Below are 17,979 nucleotides of genomic sequence, written 5' to 3'. Positions count from 1 at the left end.
CCAGTTATTAGAGCAAGATACTTTCTTTGCATTTCTATAAGCTAAAGAAGAAAGTTTTAAAAAAGACCTTCCATGCATTCCATAAAAAGTATTTTTAAAGAAAAGTAATAGGAACCGAATCAGCTTTAATCCCAACTGTGTGATTTAACTAGAGATGAGCCCTTAACATATACCATATTTTTTTTTCAAACAAGAAATAGATGCTTGCCATATTCACTCCCTCCTCTCAATTTCTCTTCTTCCATGTCCTTTACTGATGTCATATCTTACATATGCTACTAATATTTTGGCCAAAGCCAAATACATGCATAACATCAACTGCACACTGAGATGATATATTCAAGACCATTTTCCAGCCACAAATATTTCTTAATAGAGTCTTGTTTTTGAATATAGCTTCTTGCAAAACCACTTGCTTATGCATACAGGAGGGACACCCTCAGTCTGAGAGGACAGAGTATGTACTTCACATTCTGCTGATTCAGTTCTCCCCCTCAAATCCCAATTCAAAGAGCAGCATTGTTATCAAAATGCCTTTTACAACAATAGCATCCTCAGAACAGAGGTCCACCATTTTTGGCAACTGTCCAACTAATCTTCTATACATATTCTCACATTATCCACTAGCGAAAAAGTCCATATCTGTACTAAGAGTCTTATTTGTTTGTCATCTTGGAATTTACAAAAATGAGTGCTACGGGAGATCATGGAGGAAACATGAAACTAGGACAATCCTTTGTAATCTTTTGTAACTTCCAAAGCAATGTTTTGTGTGAAGTCACAATTGTAGTTCAACACAGGTATTCCTTATTACTTTGGAAAGACAATGTAAAATGCTACCTCTCCCTGGAGGCTTGTCTGGGAATACAGTATCTTAAAAATGATGCTAGCTGGGATAGCATTCTGCTGACAGATGAAGATTTGGATTCATGGCTCACTTAGACAGCTGCAGTCCTTGCACAAAATGCAAGCCATTTGAAAATACAGATATTGTCATGTTCCCAATCTGCAACAAAACACTTATCATCACTGCCAACACTGAGTAACAACAAGCAGCAGGCACTAATGCAACAAGGGGACTCAGACCATATCCTTTGATGTTTGCTTCCAGTTCACCTGTGACTGAAGCTTTTCCAGCTTACTAACAATTCAGTTTATTAATGTTTCAATAGGTAGTTTGACACACCTGAACCAACCAGTTTAGTTGCAGGTCGCATAGGGGTGTTTAAATGTCAGTCACATTATTCCAAATTACACCTGATAAGGTGCTCAATATTGCCATATTACATCCTATGCTTAGTAATATACAGCTGAACACGATGACATGTATAGGAAACTGGAACTATCCCAATAGCATCTGGTCCTATTTGAAATTTACGTAGAGATTTGAGGAGTTGTCAGAATTCCTCAGATTACTGGAATTCTAAACAATGTAGGTTCATATGTTTTCCTTCAGTGGTCAGGATTACTAAAACACATTCAAGGGTTACACTTCAGAACAGAAAACAGTCATAATTTTAAAGACACTCTACATAAAGAACTCTACATTTCAAAGTTGCTTCTTTGTCCACTTTTTACATGCCTAAAATGACTATATAATTATTCTCAGTTTAGTAGCTGAGGATAAAGAACTGAAATAGAAAGTTAGTAATGCACACTTCCCAGACTAGAGAGATAACTGGAGACACACTGTGATAAAAGATGAAATAAGTTTAGAAAAATATAGCAGGAGGAGTCAAACAGCTAAACAGTAGTGACGGTAAATAAAATACACACAGTTGCCAACAGTGAAATCTGTAAGTATATTCCATGTTTGTTTTCATGCCCAGTATGATTTGAATTTAGAATTCATTCTTGATTCAGTTGTAAGATGGTCTTATCTTTGCTTACACATTTGTAAGCCTTGCCACCTATGCCCCACCCCCACATTTTCCAGGAACCTAAACTGTGCAGATGTATTTTCCTAGGCTATCTCATGTAATTTCCCAAATTTAAGACATCTGCTACACATACCTCTGCCAGTTTGTACGGTAATACAAGCTTCTCCCCCACAGTCACTGTCTTCCTTGTAACTAGTGCTTCAAATAACATTTCTTCTTTTACCTAAGGAGGAAAAAAATCACTATTAATCATAATTTTACAAACATATAAAGGTTAAGACTTGGAGAAGAACTAGACTGTGTGCCTCAAGTACCAGTGTTAGTCAAATTATAAACCTGACATTAAAACACAAAATAAACTCTATATTACATCCTGTTTCCTAATTTCTATATTATTCTCTTTTGCACTAGTATCTGAATGCTTACTTTCAATTGCTAAAGCTATACAAAACCCCATAGCTCTCTAGTGTGATCAAATATTTCCATTACCCCAGGCCCATGAAAGGTTCCTACCTCATAGCAAAGGGCAGCCCATGCTACTCATGAAACAGGACCTGCATTTGGCCAGGGACTACAGAGTCAGGCAGTCTGAAATCTTTCTTTTGAACATAGGATTTTCCTTAAGGTAGTTATAAAAGACTTCCTTTTCCTGTTAAGAAGTTTTATATACACTTATTCTCCTAGTATTTATTAATCATTTATACAGTATTTAATATACAAAGTACTTTACAGTTCTATTCATTTTCACAATAACCTATGAGGTAGATCACTATTGTTTTGCAAATAGGTAAACATTGATTTTAACTGATGTCTCATCTAAAACTCATCTGCGTGAGCCCACTCTGACCCCCAAATAATTGATCCGCCTAAAAATGACAGTTTTGCAATAGGTTCAAAGCAGACAGGAGAAAGTACATATTTGCACAATCAGTGCTTTTTTTCTTTAAAAAAATGTTTAGGGGTATGCGTCCCCCCAGAAAAAAACACTGTGCACAATACATAACTATAGACCTCATTGCAAGTTGTGGTGACAGCCACCCACTTACATGTTGTTGTTGTTGTTAAAGTATAGATAAAGACTATAGAAAACAGCTACTATAATGAATGACTATAGATAGATCTCAATGGAACCGTTATATGGAACCGTTATATGGAGAGCCTCTGCTTAAAAGAAGTTGTCAATGAACAACAAGGAATGGCCATCAACTTCAGGTCTTGCTTGCAAGCTGGCTGGCCATTGTTGGAAACTATATTTGACCAGGCCAGCCACTCCCAACCTAGCCCCCTTCATATGTTGTTGGACTACAGGTGCCATCATCCCAGAACACAGCCCATGCAGATGTTGGGATTTGGAGTCCAACTTATGTGTAGGGCACCTAGTTAGGAAGGGCTGGATTTAGATTACCTTTAGTTCAATGAAAGTTTTGGTGAGAAACAACATCATAAACTAGTGTGAAGTGTCAGTTTAAAGGACATGAGGTCCAATATTTTTGATGCATAAGTTGCCTTCTTCTGCCTACACACACACACACCCACACATAAAGCTCTTTCATACAAGGGTATTCTGCTTCTAGTGTGCTCTCCACACTACAAGTATCTGGAAGTTCTGCAGATCAGGGAACACAGTCCACTACCTTCCTGTAAAATGAAATACAGTGGTACTTCAGGTTACATACGCTTCAGGTTACATACGCTTCAGGTTACAGACTCCGCTAACTCAGAAATAGTGCTTCAGGCTAAGAACTTTGCTTCAGGGTGAGAACAGAGATCGTGCTCTGGCGGCGCAGTGGCAGCAGGAAGCCCCATTAGCTAAAGTGGTGCTTCAGGTTAAGAACAGTTTCAGGTTAAGAACAGACCTCCAGAACGAATTAAGCACTTAACCTGAGGTACCACTATAATAAGCTCCATGACTTTAGAAGTGCCTTATCTCAATTGAGTCCAGAGAAGGAAACAAAGGAGATATGCTTTCAATACAGAGGGTTCAGTGTTCCACAGGGAGCTCATGGTTTTCCATACAGTGACTCCTATGTAAAACTCTGCCTAATGATTACATCCAGACCTCCTGATGTGAAGCAAAAAAGCGAGCCAATCTGAGGCAGATGGAGAAAATGACAGTGCCATAAGCAAGGCAAAATGACAGCTCTAAGCACAGAAGGATCCCTAACACTATAAAAGCTATTGACACACAAAAGGAATGCATACTAAAGGTCTGAAGCAGAAATGGTTACGTGGGGTTGTATTACTTGGAGAGGTTAAACTCCCGTGTGTGTGTTATGATTCACTGAAAGCATTTCATTCCACTTGGACACAAGTTCACATTCCTCTAACACAGTATCTGTAAAAGACACCATTTATAAACCTTGCCTTCATAACACTTTCAGGCTAGTAAAATAAAATGAAAAATACAGTCTCAGAATAGTTGGCCTTCCACTCATGATCCCAAGTCAGTTCCAACTTCCAAACAAAAACTGGCTCCAGCTCGAAGATATCTTGAACCTTTGACCTTGGATTTCCTTGCAAAAAGGCCAATATGAACACACAGTACTTTAAATGATTGCACATTTCACAGCAAGAATGGTTCTAGCCTGCACAATGAGATTCAGAGTGTACTATATGGATATTGCCCTTTGGGGAAAATATTCTTGATAAATAATCCTATACAGTGCTATCAGTTACATCTATCTTTGTAACCAAAGCCAGTTCATGCATAGCTCATAAATGGAGAGGGATCATAGACTGGTGGTAGAACACTTGCTGGGCAAGCAGAAGACCCAGGTTCAATCACTGGCATCTCCAGTTCAAAGGATCGGGTAGCAGATGAGGAAAAGACCTCTGTCTGACACTATGTAAAACTTCTGCCAACGAGGTGGCAATACCAGGCTAAATGGACAGATAAACTGAACAAGGCACTACCTTACATTCTTATTTTCACTTGTCTAGAATTTTGTTCCAACCAAACCTGTAAAATGCACAAGCACGTTGTGATAACAAAGGGAACAGAGGGTGAGAACACTATATCGTCCCCCAAGCCTTTCCAGCACTGTACCACACCCTAGGGAGAGGTGCACTGAACACAGGTACAGTGGCCCCCCTCTTTTAATCTCCACGCAGAACTGAACTAATGCCAAAGCTTTCTGCAACTCATAAGCGCTAAGACAACTTTCCAACACGCCTGAAAAGTAAACACTCTGAGCACTCAAATTGTGAGATTTCTTCACAACATAGTTCTCCCCATCAGATGTGTGAAATATTTTACTAGTAAATAACATTCCAGTTGCTTATATATTCTGTTTTAGAGAACAGATGAAACATGGAAACCAAGACTCAATGTGATGACATGTGGATGAAATCTCAGGTCTGTATAAGAGGCGCATGATTGCCAACATTTGCTATTGCAAGGAATAAATTAAACCAGTCTGGCAGCATTCAGTTCCTTTGCTGAACAAGACTCGGTTATTTTTAAACAACAATTTGACAGATGTACCCATTGCAATCTCGGCTTTCCAAATTAAAGCACTTTAAACCTTTGCCAGCCCAAATAACGGCTCTCAACACTTATCTGAAGTATTCATATGTTGTGTTTTCTCACAGTATATGAAAGGCTTGCAATTCTTAAAGTGGCCATGTAGAAAGAAGCAATGTGTCACCCTTCTCCACACCCTGCCAATTTAGGAAAGAACCACAAACTGATTTGTCCACAGTTATTTGAGAAATGCCACACACAGTGAAGTATGAATGAAACTCAAGTACATGGCTGTATTCAACATTAAATATTAGCGGTGGAGTAGATATGCAGCAGAATGAGCTGAAAGAACAAATTTTACTTCTTTTTTGTTTACTTACTTACCTCAACCAAAGAAACGTGTATGGAGAGCTCTTCCCCTGCCGCCTGCCTCATTGTGGTCAAGAATGTTAACACCCCCCCTTCACACTCACCCTCTGCTAGATGGGAATAATGTGCACAACAGCTACAATGGTGTACAGAGGGCTGTGACCAAACCACCCTTCATAGCAGCTCATCTCCCAGTTTGTTTGATGCAGTGCCTGGAGGCATGGCTTCTGAGAGAGAAAACAGCAGGACAATATTCCTGCCCACCCTCCATAGCCATTTCTAGGCAATATAGTAACTTGGGTTTTAAAATAACTGCTTCTTCTCCTTGGAGGCAAGGTGGAAATCTACCAGCAGTGAAATTTATGACTAGCTAAGCAGAGAAGATGGACTAAAGCCTTTCAGTCACTGGAAACATATTGATATTATTGTGGGTGACTGAAGAAAGATTGGACCATGCCTTGGGGTGGGGTAGGGTTCAAAACCTTGGCAGGGCTATAGCCCACTTTGTCCGTAAGAAGGCTGCCCAGATGTGTTGAAGAGGGATGACTCCTTTCTCCCTGGTTTTCTACTGCAAGCATAAATTGGATATAAAGGGACACCACGAGGGCAGACAAAGCTCATGGGTGTCCTGTAAAACAGGCTTAGGTAAAGGTTTTATGTTGTATCCAATGGTAAAGATAAAGGTAAAGGGACCCCTGACCATTAGGTCCAGTCGTGACCGACTCTGGAGTTGCAGCGCTTATCTCGCTTTATTGGTCAAGGGAGCTGGCGTACAACTTCCGGGTCATGTGGCCAGCATGACTAAGCCACTTCTGGCGAACCAGAGCAGCGCACGGAAACGCTGCTTACCTTCCTGCCGGAGCAGTACCTATTTATTTACTTGCACTTGACGTGCTTTCAAACTGCTAGGTTGGCAGGAGCAGGGACCGAGCAATGGGAGATCACCCTGCCGCGGGGATTCAAACCGCCGACCTTCTGATCGGCAAGCCCTAGGCTCTGTGGTTTAACCCACAGCGCCACCCGCGTCCCAGTATCCAATGGTAGTCATACTTAAAATAGGTCAATTGTCAGGGGCTGGCTGGACAACAAGGAGGTGCCAGTCAGGGAACCCCCAAGGCAAATCCCAGAGGAGGAAGGTCCAGAGCCCAGGGATTGGTGGTGGGAAACCGATGAGAGATCAGACGGAGAAGCTTGGGGGGGAGGTGCTGGATACTGAAGGAAGTTTAGTGAGGAGGAGGAACCTGTAACAGGGAGAAGTTTAGACTTTGAGACAGAAGCAGAGGAGGGGGGTCAAGAGGCTGCTCCTGAGAGTCTTCCCTCTCCTGCTGTGACAAGCTCCCCATGGTCTCCAAGAACACACAGGATAATGAGGAGAGTGGAACAGAGGTCAGAGATGGGCAGACAGAGTTTGAGACTGCTTGGGAAACATTTGGGAGAGGAAGAGCCTTAGGAGTGGAAGGCAGGGAGTTCAGTCCCGGCAACTGCTCCGCAGGGGCAAGACCTACTGGGAAGTGTTGCTGAGTTGTATGCCGTTTCCTTGAATAAAGCACTGACAACTGCCTCTGCTTCTTCGTGCTGACCTACATCGGACTTCAGCCCTGACATCAACTGAAATTAATATACATGGCTAACTTAGGGCCATTAATTTCAGTGTAGAACTTAGTTACATACAGCTCTCCTGGTCTCTGTAAGGGAAAATACCATTGAGGGGGAATGTCTGACTTCCAGAGATTAAGCATTTCAGAATTATACATGTGATGCATTGTAGCTATTTTGGAGCCAAGAACTAGCCAGATGCATAATAATACAGTGGTACCCTGGGTTACAGACGCTTCAGGTTACAGACTCCACTCACCCAGAAATAGTACCTTGGGTTAAGAACTTTACCTCAGGATGAGAACAGAAATCTCGCACCGCCAGCTGTGGGAGGCCCCATTAGCTAAAGTGTTACCTCAGGTTAAGAACGGCTTCAGGTTAAACACGGACCTCCGGAACGAATTAAGTACGTAACCAGAGGTACCACTGTAATCCAGGAGAAACCATAATCTATACCCTACCAGGATTGTAATCAGGATCTGCATGCATAGAACTACAATACACATTCCGTTTCTGTGTATGATCCTGAATTCTACAGCCCAATTCTATTCAGGTTAGTCAGAAGTTAATCCCATTTTTGGTGAACTGGACTAAATTCCAAGTAAGTGTATGCTTACTTAGCATCCTTAGCTTTAAAGTAAGCAATCTTGTTTGATATCTTTGGCTTGTTTAGAGAGGCTCAAACAAATCTGTGGGTTTCTTAGCAGACATAATTTTGCAAGTGAAAAGGGCTGCATTACCAAAATGTTTTGGATTATATTGAATAAATTATGTTGAATAAAAGCTATTCTTAGTTGCAAACCAATATGTTTTGTTACAGCAACCAACTACTATGCATCCTTGATCAGGATTTAAATTCTGCCTTTCATCTTGAACTATGGGTTTCCAAGAAAACTCACAATTAAAAGTATAATTATACAAATGAATGCATAAAAGCAATGCTGATAAAAATCAACAATAAAAATTAATGCAGCAAGAGAAGAAACTCAGCACAGACCAGAGGCAAGGCTAGATAATAACAAAAAAAAAGTCTTAAAAGCATGTTGGACAACTATGGGGAAGATTGTACCATAGTCTGGGTGCTTTAACTGCAAAGGCCTATACTTTTGTCCCCACCCAATCATGCCTCTAAAGGAGGTGGAATGAGAAACTGGTTTTCAGATGCTGAATGCAACAGGAAGTCAGATTTATAAAGGAATACAAATTTCAAAACAGGAAATATGACTTAACATTGATTATTTAAAGCTCCCTTTTTCTCGGAAATTATAAATATTTAAAATCTGCACTCCTACATTCTGTCAAAAAAGTGAAGTATCCTATTTGTTTCTGGACATGAACACAGTTGTAGATCTGAGATATCCACCACAAGTCAAGTAGCAATGAAGTGCTGTGGCCAGTTATACTTTAAAGACTAGTAAAAGAATACTGATACCTATAAATGTCAAAATAGCTCAGAAGGAAGAGCAGAGATCATGCAGCCAGACTCATACAAAAGGCTGGTTGGAAGCCAAGACAGACTGAAGATTACTTATCCAGAACTGACAATGCTGTTTCAGACAAAGCAGATGAATTGCAGCAAATGGAGAGCTAATCTCAGGCCAAGAGCTAAGAATAATTATCTCTTCTGTTTCAAAGACCTTCATGCTGGAAGTCAAGTGTCATTAACTTCTTGGTACAACCGAAGAGCTCAATGCTCACCAGAAAGAGTAGTGGTGCCCTGCCTATTAAGCTTCCTAACTGAAGAGGCTCACCTGGTACCCACTTTATTGGTGTTTATCTGGCACCAAAACAATTTATTTTCACTGGCTTTTAAAGTTTTGAGTCTTAAAACTGCTTTGTATCTTGACATGAACTACCCTGGGAACAATTTGGTTAAAGGATGGTATATATGTGTGCAAAATAAAATCAAACTACCAGCAAGGAGAAACAAGAGTGTTATGTGAGCAATGGCAAGTGGCACAGATACCTCTAAAAGGAAATAAGACAAAATCATAGAGGGTAGAACTATTGAGAGCTATTAGCTATGGATAGTCATGCTATGTATTTTAATTTCTGCAAACTGCCCTAGAATGTATTCTGGTGAAGGGTGGTTTGTTTTTTTAAAAATGAATGAATGAATGTATAAATCTGTATAGAACCTCAAGGCTCAAAGACAACAAATTATGTATGCTAGATAGTTCCTGTGAGACAAAATGTAGGACAGTTGTTACATTCATGCCATAGCCCTGTAAACTTGTTTTTGAGAAACCAATACTGAGTCTTCGTAATCACAACATTCTTTTCTAAGAGTTCATAGACTGACTGCTTAATTATCTGTTCTAGGAGCATTCCTGGTATTGATGTCAAGCTGACTAGTTGGTAGTTACCTGGGTCTTCCTTCCCCCCACTTTTGAAGATGGGGACAACATTTGTCTGCCTCCACTCAGCAAGGACCTCACCTATTCTCCCAAAATTCTCAAAGATTACAGACAGAAGCTCTGAGATTACATCTGTAAACTCCTTGGGTGCAGCTCATCAGGCCCTGGAGATTTGAATTCATTTAAAATAGTTAAGTGTTCCCTTACCACCTCTTTTCCTATCTTGGGCTTCAGTTCCTTCCCTGCATCATTTATTCTGTTATCACCAGGTCAGGCACTGCTTTCCTTTTCATTCAAGACAGAGGCAAAGTAGGTGTTGAGCAGTTCCACCTCCTCTGTCCCCCAAGAGTATTCCTCTGTCTTCTCCAAGCAAAGGACCTACTACTTGCTTGTTCTTCCTCTTGCTTTGAACATAGTTGAAGAAACCTTTCTTATTATTTTTAACCTCTCTTGCAAGCCTGAGCTCATTCTGAGTTTTGGCCCACCTGACCTGCACTGATTTTATTCTACTCTAGTTGTTTGAAAAAGAAACATGGGGGAAAGTACATATCTGATGCACTTTTAGAAAGTACACAATGCTATTTCAGTTGTAACGCTTGCAGAAAACACTCCAGAGATGCTAATAAAACTTACTACAAACCTAACTTACTGTAGATGAGCATTTTGTGAGAAATCAAAATTAAGTCAGTAGGAAGTAAAAACTGCATGTGATCAAAGTCAAAAACTATTATAAAAGTATGGGAGAACTGCACTAGTCTGCCTTATTTTAAGTATGGTGTGGGTTTTTTTAAAAAAAGAAAGCTTTACATTCATTTGATTCATTTATTCACAGGTGCCTCTGATGACAACTTCAAAATTAAGGCAAGTAGTGTTATAAGCACCTCCTTTCTCCCACCATGAAGTGTGGTTTAAAATATACATCTTAGAAACTCAAATCCACTCCAGAACCCTCCCTTGTCCCCACCCCTCAGATAAGGAGCTGGTAACTAGAGACAAGGTCATCAGAGTGCGCCAGTAGCAACATGACAATGGAACTCTCTTTTCATATAGCTGGATGGTGCTGATGATGATAGTGTTGCTATTGCAACCCACCTTAGATCAGGCTGTGACCTGGCAGTGGGTCCTGACCCACCAGTTGAAGACCAATGAACCAAACTACCAAAACGAATAGTTTCATTATCAATAATATATTTTTAAGAGGCTGAGTTTCTCCCCAGCCCCACCTTCAAAAATACCCAAGTTGAAAGAAAGGGAAGAACTGGGTAAATCATGTCAAAGTTTCATGGCTTACCTCTAGCAGCTCTGAGACAATAGGAAGGACTTCGGGATTACAGATATCTATGGAATCATCTCGGTAGGTTTTCTTCTTGTAACAGATGTTACCCAAGTGTAGTATTGCAGACAAAATGGAAAAAATCCTATGGGCATAAAACAACACATTTTCTCTTTCTTTTTCTTCACAGTAAATGCAAGTTTACCAACATTTCACTAGATATTGGGCTCTGTGATTTTGTATGCCAGACTTTATTAAGCAGTATTTCAATATACTAGCATATTGTCACATTATGTGTTGCATTTATCAGCTATTAGGCAAATATATTCAGTACTACACCTAATAATACAATGCCACAGCTTTTCCTGTTTTACTAGGATGTTAGATATTATATTAAGATTACTTAAAAAGGGACAAGCTGATATACAGATTTTTTCTAAACGCTTGTTGGGTCAGGTAAGCCAGATGGATTTGTATGCTGTTGGTGGATTCTTGTTGTTGTCTTGTTGGGCTGTGTATGTGATAAAGGGGAGCCAGACTAGAGTTAAGGTGTCCTCTTCTATTTGTCCCTGTGTCAGTTTCAGTTTATTGGTTGGCTTTTCTTGTAAGGCTGATTCCCATACAATTTGATACCATTGGTCCATGTTTACTCCTGACAGGTCTCTCCAGTGTCTAGCTATGAGGCATAAATATTTAAAAAATAAAGGGACAAATGATACGAAAACAAACAAAATGTTATTAAGCAAATCTGTTCTGAATGTTTCTGTGGTCGTTCAGCAACCTATTGATTTAGTGACATGTACAATTAACTAATTAGCAAGCAATATAAGTATAGCTATATAATATGTATTGGGTTCTGTGTTTGGGATCTTTAGCCTACTCAAGCCCAGAGATCCAAAGAAGGCTACAAAAATAAGGTTGTTAATAACCAAAGCAATAGTAATTCATACAGAGTTCTGTTGGAGCTTATTCACACTAACATTTTTAAAACAGTTATGGCACTGGCTGACTTCAATGGCTTTCTGCTCCTAAAAGCCAGGACAGATGCACAGTATTATGACTGCAACTCATTCAATCATGTATAAACTTCAGAAAGTGTTGGCTGAGCATCAATCAAATACACATGCTGCAGCATTCACAACATCAATCCACGACTTAATAATGCACTGTTATAAGGAACATCAACTTACTGCTTGCGAGTCTTGGGAAGGAAGCCCACCATCTCCATAGCTAGCTGCAAACGCTCAAAGTCATGCTTCAGATCTTCTCCTTCAACAGAGAAGCAATCCTATTGAAGCCAAATATGAGGAGCAATTATTAGAAGAGATGGGCATCAAGAAAGAAAGGAAGGAACCACCCATGAAAACACTATGCAAAAGACAGTGGAGAAAAAGCCGCCTGCACCACTCCCCACCACCAAAGGCACCTTCTCCTGAATTAAAAAATGACCTCGTTCTTTGGACAGTAAATGTAGCCTAGGCCCTCCATCACTGCAAAATAATCAAGTTCCACTCTACAGAGAGCATGATCTACATTTTAAAATAGAAAGCCAAAGTTGTCTGCTGTCTGCACTCATGGATTATATTTGTGTAAAGATGAATAAATTGATTTTTGAGTTCTATAAAATTACTTGACAAATCTGCAGGAAAAATCTTCCATCTGTTCACAAATACCCAAACATTTTGTTCTGCTTCCAGAACAAGAGTTCATTTTCACTCCCTCTTTGAACAATTATTATTCCCAAATATAGAATGTAATCCCTCAATATTATTTTCCAAATATGGCATAAGTTATTGTTTTTATGGTCTCAACCATTCTGCAGACCCCCACTGAGTCTACAAGAGAGCAGCAGGCAGCTCAAAAGTGATTGAGATCCCTCTATATGTGACAAGAATGCATGTCAGAGTTGATTGCTTAGGGAACAGGTGAAAAATAGGACCCAGTTCTCTGGGTGCCAGAAGGAAGCTCTTTGAATATGTGAAAGGATATAGAAGTGTATTAGGAAGTGGGAGTCCTAACCAAGAATGGCTGGGACAGTAGGGTACAGATAGGAAAAGGGGGCAAGTGGAAATCTATATAGGGACAGCTTGTAAGCGTGTGGAAACAGCAAATTAAATATTAGCAGAATAGCATCAACATATTGGAGTGTGGATTAGCAGTAATAGCAGCATTTACTAACACAGTATTAACCTCTCAAGTGTAGCCACTTTAATTTATCAGTGTCTGAAAATTTCAGTGTAGTCTGCCATACCAAAAAGTAAAGTTCAACTACTCAAGAAGGGCAAGTATCTCACATCACTCTGCTTAAGTAAGCTATTACCAATGTGTTCATAATCGCTTCAAGCAAGCTATGGGAGAATATTCAAATATTTCTGCAATAAATCTGTCAACCAGACAAATCTAAATCATTGGTCCTCTACGCTGCTTAGAGATGTCTGTAAATTAAGCAGTACATAAATCATCAAAATAAATAAGAGAGACAGGAAATAAACATTCACATGAAATAAATATTCAAGATTTTTTTCTACATTATTGAACCATGTTGTACTTACAGCTTTTTTTCTGAGGGGGAAGAATAAAGCAATAAAACTAATAGAAATTAAGTAAATTTAAAATGCCTAAATTTCGTTTGTGAACCTTCTTACAATCAAACATAACACTCAAGAATAAATTTGCCTGAATGATATTAAGGGGGAAATAGTAAATCCAAGTTAGAATTGTTAACATGCAATTAGAACAGCCATGCTCTCTGAGGTAAGATTAACATGGAGTGATATCACGACAGACAAAACCCACAATTTAAATACAATAATCTGACTTCACACAAGTGGGAAGACCCTTTCACTTTTTTGGCCATTGTAAACAAACATGGCAGTAAACCTCTTCCTTTCAGATGACACTTTTACTGAACCTTTAACTAGACTGCTTGATTTTTTTAAAAAAATCTGTAATTGCCCACAGAATAATCTGGTATAGGCCATGAAAATGGAAAAGATTACACTAGTTTAATTAATCAATAATCACTATATTTATGCTTTAAAAAACCCAGAATATGCTATATCAAAAATTATCCTGAATAGTTTAATCCAGGCAAAAGCTTCATTGCATACTCTCTCTTCTCTCTCTCGTAGAATATAATTTTATCATGTATATATTATGCTTTTTTGCAGTGTCTCATATACATAATAACATCATCCAACTACTTAACAAAACCTATCAAAACAAAAATTATACACATAAAAAAATGGTATACCACCACAAATAATCTACCAAACCAATGAGGACCCAGAAATTGTGTTGCCAGTAATCAAATGGAAATGGTTTTGTATTTGCCCTACAATTTGGTGCAAAGCCAGAGTGAGTGAAATGTCTGTCACCAGTAACCCAGAATGGATGGATGTACTCGTACTGACCGGCTCAGACTCATAGTAACAGTCATCCCAGCTCTGTTTGGGGGGTTTCTTTGTCATCTGAAAGTAAGGCAGATTGGGTAAATAGCATTCCAAATCCCATGCCACTACCTCTTCCCACTTTTACAGACAGGAAGTTAAGCATTTCTTTAAAATCATTAAGCTACAAGCATTCCCATTTTAGAAAATGATGGCTCGGATCCACCTTCTCCATTTCTCCTTACCTTATGAAATCTGATATGAGAATGCACATACATCATGCTACGTTTTCATGTTACAAAAGAAGCCTATCTAACCTTACAATTAAACTTAGAAATCCACTTCTATTGGCTGCCAAACACTGCAGCTATGCTCATTAAGTTTGGATCTAACAATTGAGTCATATTGCAACTGGGAATATTGTCACAAAGTGACAATTTAGAAGGAGAAAGGAGTACAATTTAAGATGCTTTAGAATTTTTACAACACTAAGCGTGCTACATCGTATACATTGCATTTATTTCCTACAACAAGCATGTGAGCTGGAAGATTTTTCTTCCACACAAATCTATCATGATTGCTCAGACTCAGTTCTTTTATCAAGAAGCATCTGTAATATTTAAGGGTTTTTGCAAACATACCATAGTAACTCCCAATACACTACACCACACCACACACACACACACACACTACTGTGATTAACAAAACAGATTTTACTTGTGTAGCAAAATATTTTGGCTTCCATTTTTATCAGCTGTTTTGATGAAAATATGCTATTTCCAAGGTGGCAGTTCTAGCTTTTTGAGGATGGAATGTTCAAAAGGGCTTCATTTGCTCAAGTGTTGCTAGTACTATCCTCCAGACTGAGGCCATGCAATGTTAATGTGCTCAGTGTGTACATCCAGAGGTTCTCCCTCCTTGTTTTCATTATAGGATGTGACACACTGGGCATATTAACGAGACATTTCCTCCACCTGGAGGATAGTACCTACATTACTTAGCTTCAGCAAAGAAAGCCCTTCTGAACATTCAGTCCTCAAAGTGCTAGAACTGCCACACTATATTTTCATTTTTATCAGAACTGCTTATGAAGGCAGAACCTGGAACATTTTGCCACATAAATAAAAATTATTTTGTTAACCACAGTAACAGATATATTATTTTAATGATTAACCAAATCCTAAAAGAAATCTACAGCAAGCTTGTGTGAAATGTTGCTTGATGTTTTATAACTAGCTATACATAAAAAATGAAGTAATAATCCGGCTTCTGCTATATAAAGAGGGATATGTCCTCGCTCCTCAGTCAGAATAATTTTCCCCCCCTTTTAAATAGCTAAACCCTTGAAGAGAAACCTTTTGCAATGATCCCACATGATCTCAAGCTTGAAGATCCATGTTGTTTTGCAATTATATGAACACTATATATTTTCAGCCTTATATTTAGGATTCAGCCTTAAACACTGTATTGGGAAATTCTAATAGAGCACTGGCAGAGAGTGTCCTGCCATCACCAGAACTATTCTTCCCTTCTGCCATCTCTGTTCTATTGCATCAGCTACCCTTGCATCCTAAAGGAAACATATAAGTGCTATGGCGTATTAGTATGAGATGTAGTACCCCTCCCCCAATAATTTCAATTCTTTAACCATAGTTGGAATTAATGGACTTGGGTTAGCCTTATTTGTTAAAGTACAAACAGATCATGCTATCAAGGAAGGATGGCAAAAATCATGCAACATTTGTAAATGGATTTGTCTCTTCTTCAGTAGAAATATCATAATATGGTTTTCCAGATGAATGGTATTAATTGTTGGTTATTAATTAGGAAATCATTCATGTTCTTTGGGAAAAGTGCAATCCAAAAAACACATTATATTTTCTATAGGCCACTTAAGGCAAGAAAAAAGTGCTTTGAAAACATTGTTTCTTACTTAGTTGCATTCCCCAAACCTACAAATTTATTGTGCTAGGACATCCATGCACAGGTAACAATAAAATTAGTTTTAAAACATCAGCACCTGAACAGTGGTTCATTGCTCTAGGGACAAATATATACATTCAGTTAAAAACTGTTTGGTATATTCCCACCTGATTAAGATAATGATATTCATCAGGCTGTTTAAGATGAAATGCTGATTTCTCTTCTTCACTTGCTCCTGCCAGAAGGTAATAAAATACATGGTAGTTCCTGGCAACAAATAAAAACGGTGTTAAAAGTCCCATCACCATCAATACAAAAATGTTAGCAAGAATCATTGGAAGTATGAATAATACTAGTATTTTATCTATTTATTTTTGACAAATCAAATACACAGACATCCAGTTTGCATGTACTGCTAAATCAAATGATGGATAAGCAAGAACATGGTTTGGCTTCACATTTCATTTAGCTCTCCCCAAATAAACCATGAGTTATAAAACATAGGGAAAATCTTTCTTACAGCTCTTGCTTTGTCTAGAGAGTGCTAAATCACAAGCCTAGGTTCAACCATGTCTTAGTTCAGCATAGCAGCAAAATGCACTGAGAACCAAAGAGACCACTATCTCCTCTCTAGAAGCCTACGACTGGAAGCTAAGCTGATGAAAAACTAACCATTGGTAATTTACTGCTTGGTTTGCATGGCATAGCAATCCAAACTATGGCTTAATGGGAATGTACAAATGTATGAGTTCATAGCTGCTCTCATCCTTTTCCTTCCTCTAAGCCTGAGTTTCAAGACAGGAATAGTGTTGTATGAGCAAATTCTCAAACCCAGGGCATGAACTGCTGTCAGTATTAATCATGACAGATTAATCTAACATCATATATATCAAAACACAAAATAAATGCATATAAAACTTAGAAATCATTATAATTGTACTTTATTTTAATCATTATTTTGGTTTACCTTTCTTTATCTCTGCCCCATTCCCAGCAGTACTTTAGATTCAGTACTCACCTCTCATTATGTTCCTGATAGACAAGCCTTGACTTTTCCAGTAGATATTTTTCAACATAGGCTCTAGAGGAAAAAAGAATATTAGTTAAGCCTGAGAATAGTTTGATTTTTATACCTTTCTCTTTTTAAAAAGTAACAGGTCTGGTCATTGCATAGACTGATGAGGATATAATCATCTGAATGTTACTATTTGATAGAAAAGTCTGAACATGGAAGAAAAATGTCATAGGTACATTTACGAGGGCAAACGGTTGCAGGAATGGGTGCTCTGAAGATCATTTGTGGGACCAAGTGATAAAATACTTGGTCTTTTTAAATATATTTTTCAGAAATAACAAAGTAAAGAAACTAGTCTCCAACCCAGATTGTTGCAGAACACTATCTCACCTCCCTTATCACAATCACATAACTGGAAAAAATATTTCCAGATAGAGTCTTCTACAAGCTCATATTATACTGCTAATTTCCACTGTTCCATCTCTGTTCTGCTCAGACCATTAAAACAAAAATCAACCTTCTCACCAGAGAGATGGTGTATTGGATTAAACCTGTACACACACACAAAAACACCTTTGCAGCCTCTGCAGTAATATTTATGTGTCTATATATCAATGTTACTGCATTAACACTGGAGATAATACAGTGGTACCTCACAAGACGAATGCCTCGCAAGACGAAAAACGCGCAAGATGAAAGAGTTTTCCATTTTTT

General features: G+C 38.7%; 1 protein-coding gene across 19 annotated transcripts in view; it reads right to left on the bottom strand.

Moving 5' to 3' along the window:
* MYO9A (myosin IXA) overlaps positions 1-17,979 on the bottom strand; it is a 171,413-nt gene that overhangs the window by 103,787 nt on the left and 49,647 nt on the right. For 13 of the 19 annotated variants that reach the window (XR_014519173.1, XM_083475486.1, XM_083475487.1 and 10 more), the window contains 6 exons: positions 17,269-17,331; positions 16,418-16,517; positions 14,352-14,408; positions 12,129-12,226; positions 10,957-11,083; positions 2,014-2,103 (listed from right to left, as the gene is read on the bottom strand). Coding sequence is in view for 18 of the 19 variants with exons in the window: in XM_083475486.1 (XP_083331612.1) it covers positions 2,014-2,103; positions 10,957-11,083; positions 12,129-12,226; positions 14,352-14,408; positions 16,418-16,517; positions 17,269-17,331 (535 nt within the window). In the remaining variant the exon portion in view is untranslated. The remainder of the gene's footprint in view (positions 1-2,013; positions 2,104-10,956; positions 11,084-12,128; positions 12,227-14,351; positions 14,409-16,417; positions 16,518-17,268; positions 17,332-17,979) is intronic. The other 6 variants (XM_083475476.1, XM_083475474.1, XM_083475484.1 and 3 more) reach the window with 1 other exon arrangement.

The sequence above is a fragment of the Podarcis liolepis genome, assembly GCF_965112155.1.
Source record: "Podarcis liolepis genome assembly, chromosome: 14".
NCBI lineage: Eukaryota > Metazoa > Chordata > Lepidosauria > Squamata > Lacertidae > Podarcis > Podarcis liolepis.
This window is presented reverse-complemented; position numbering and strand designations above follow the sequence as displayed.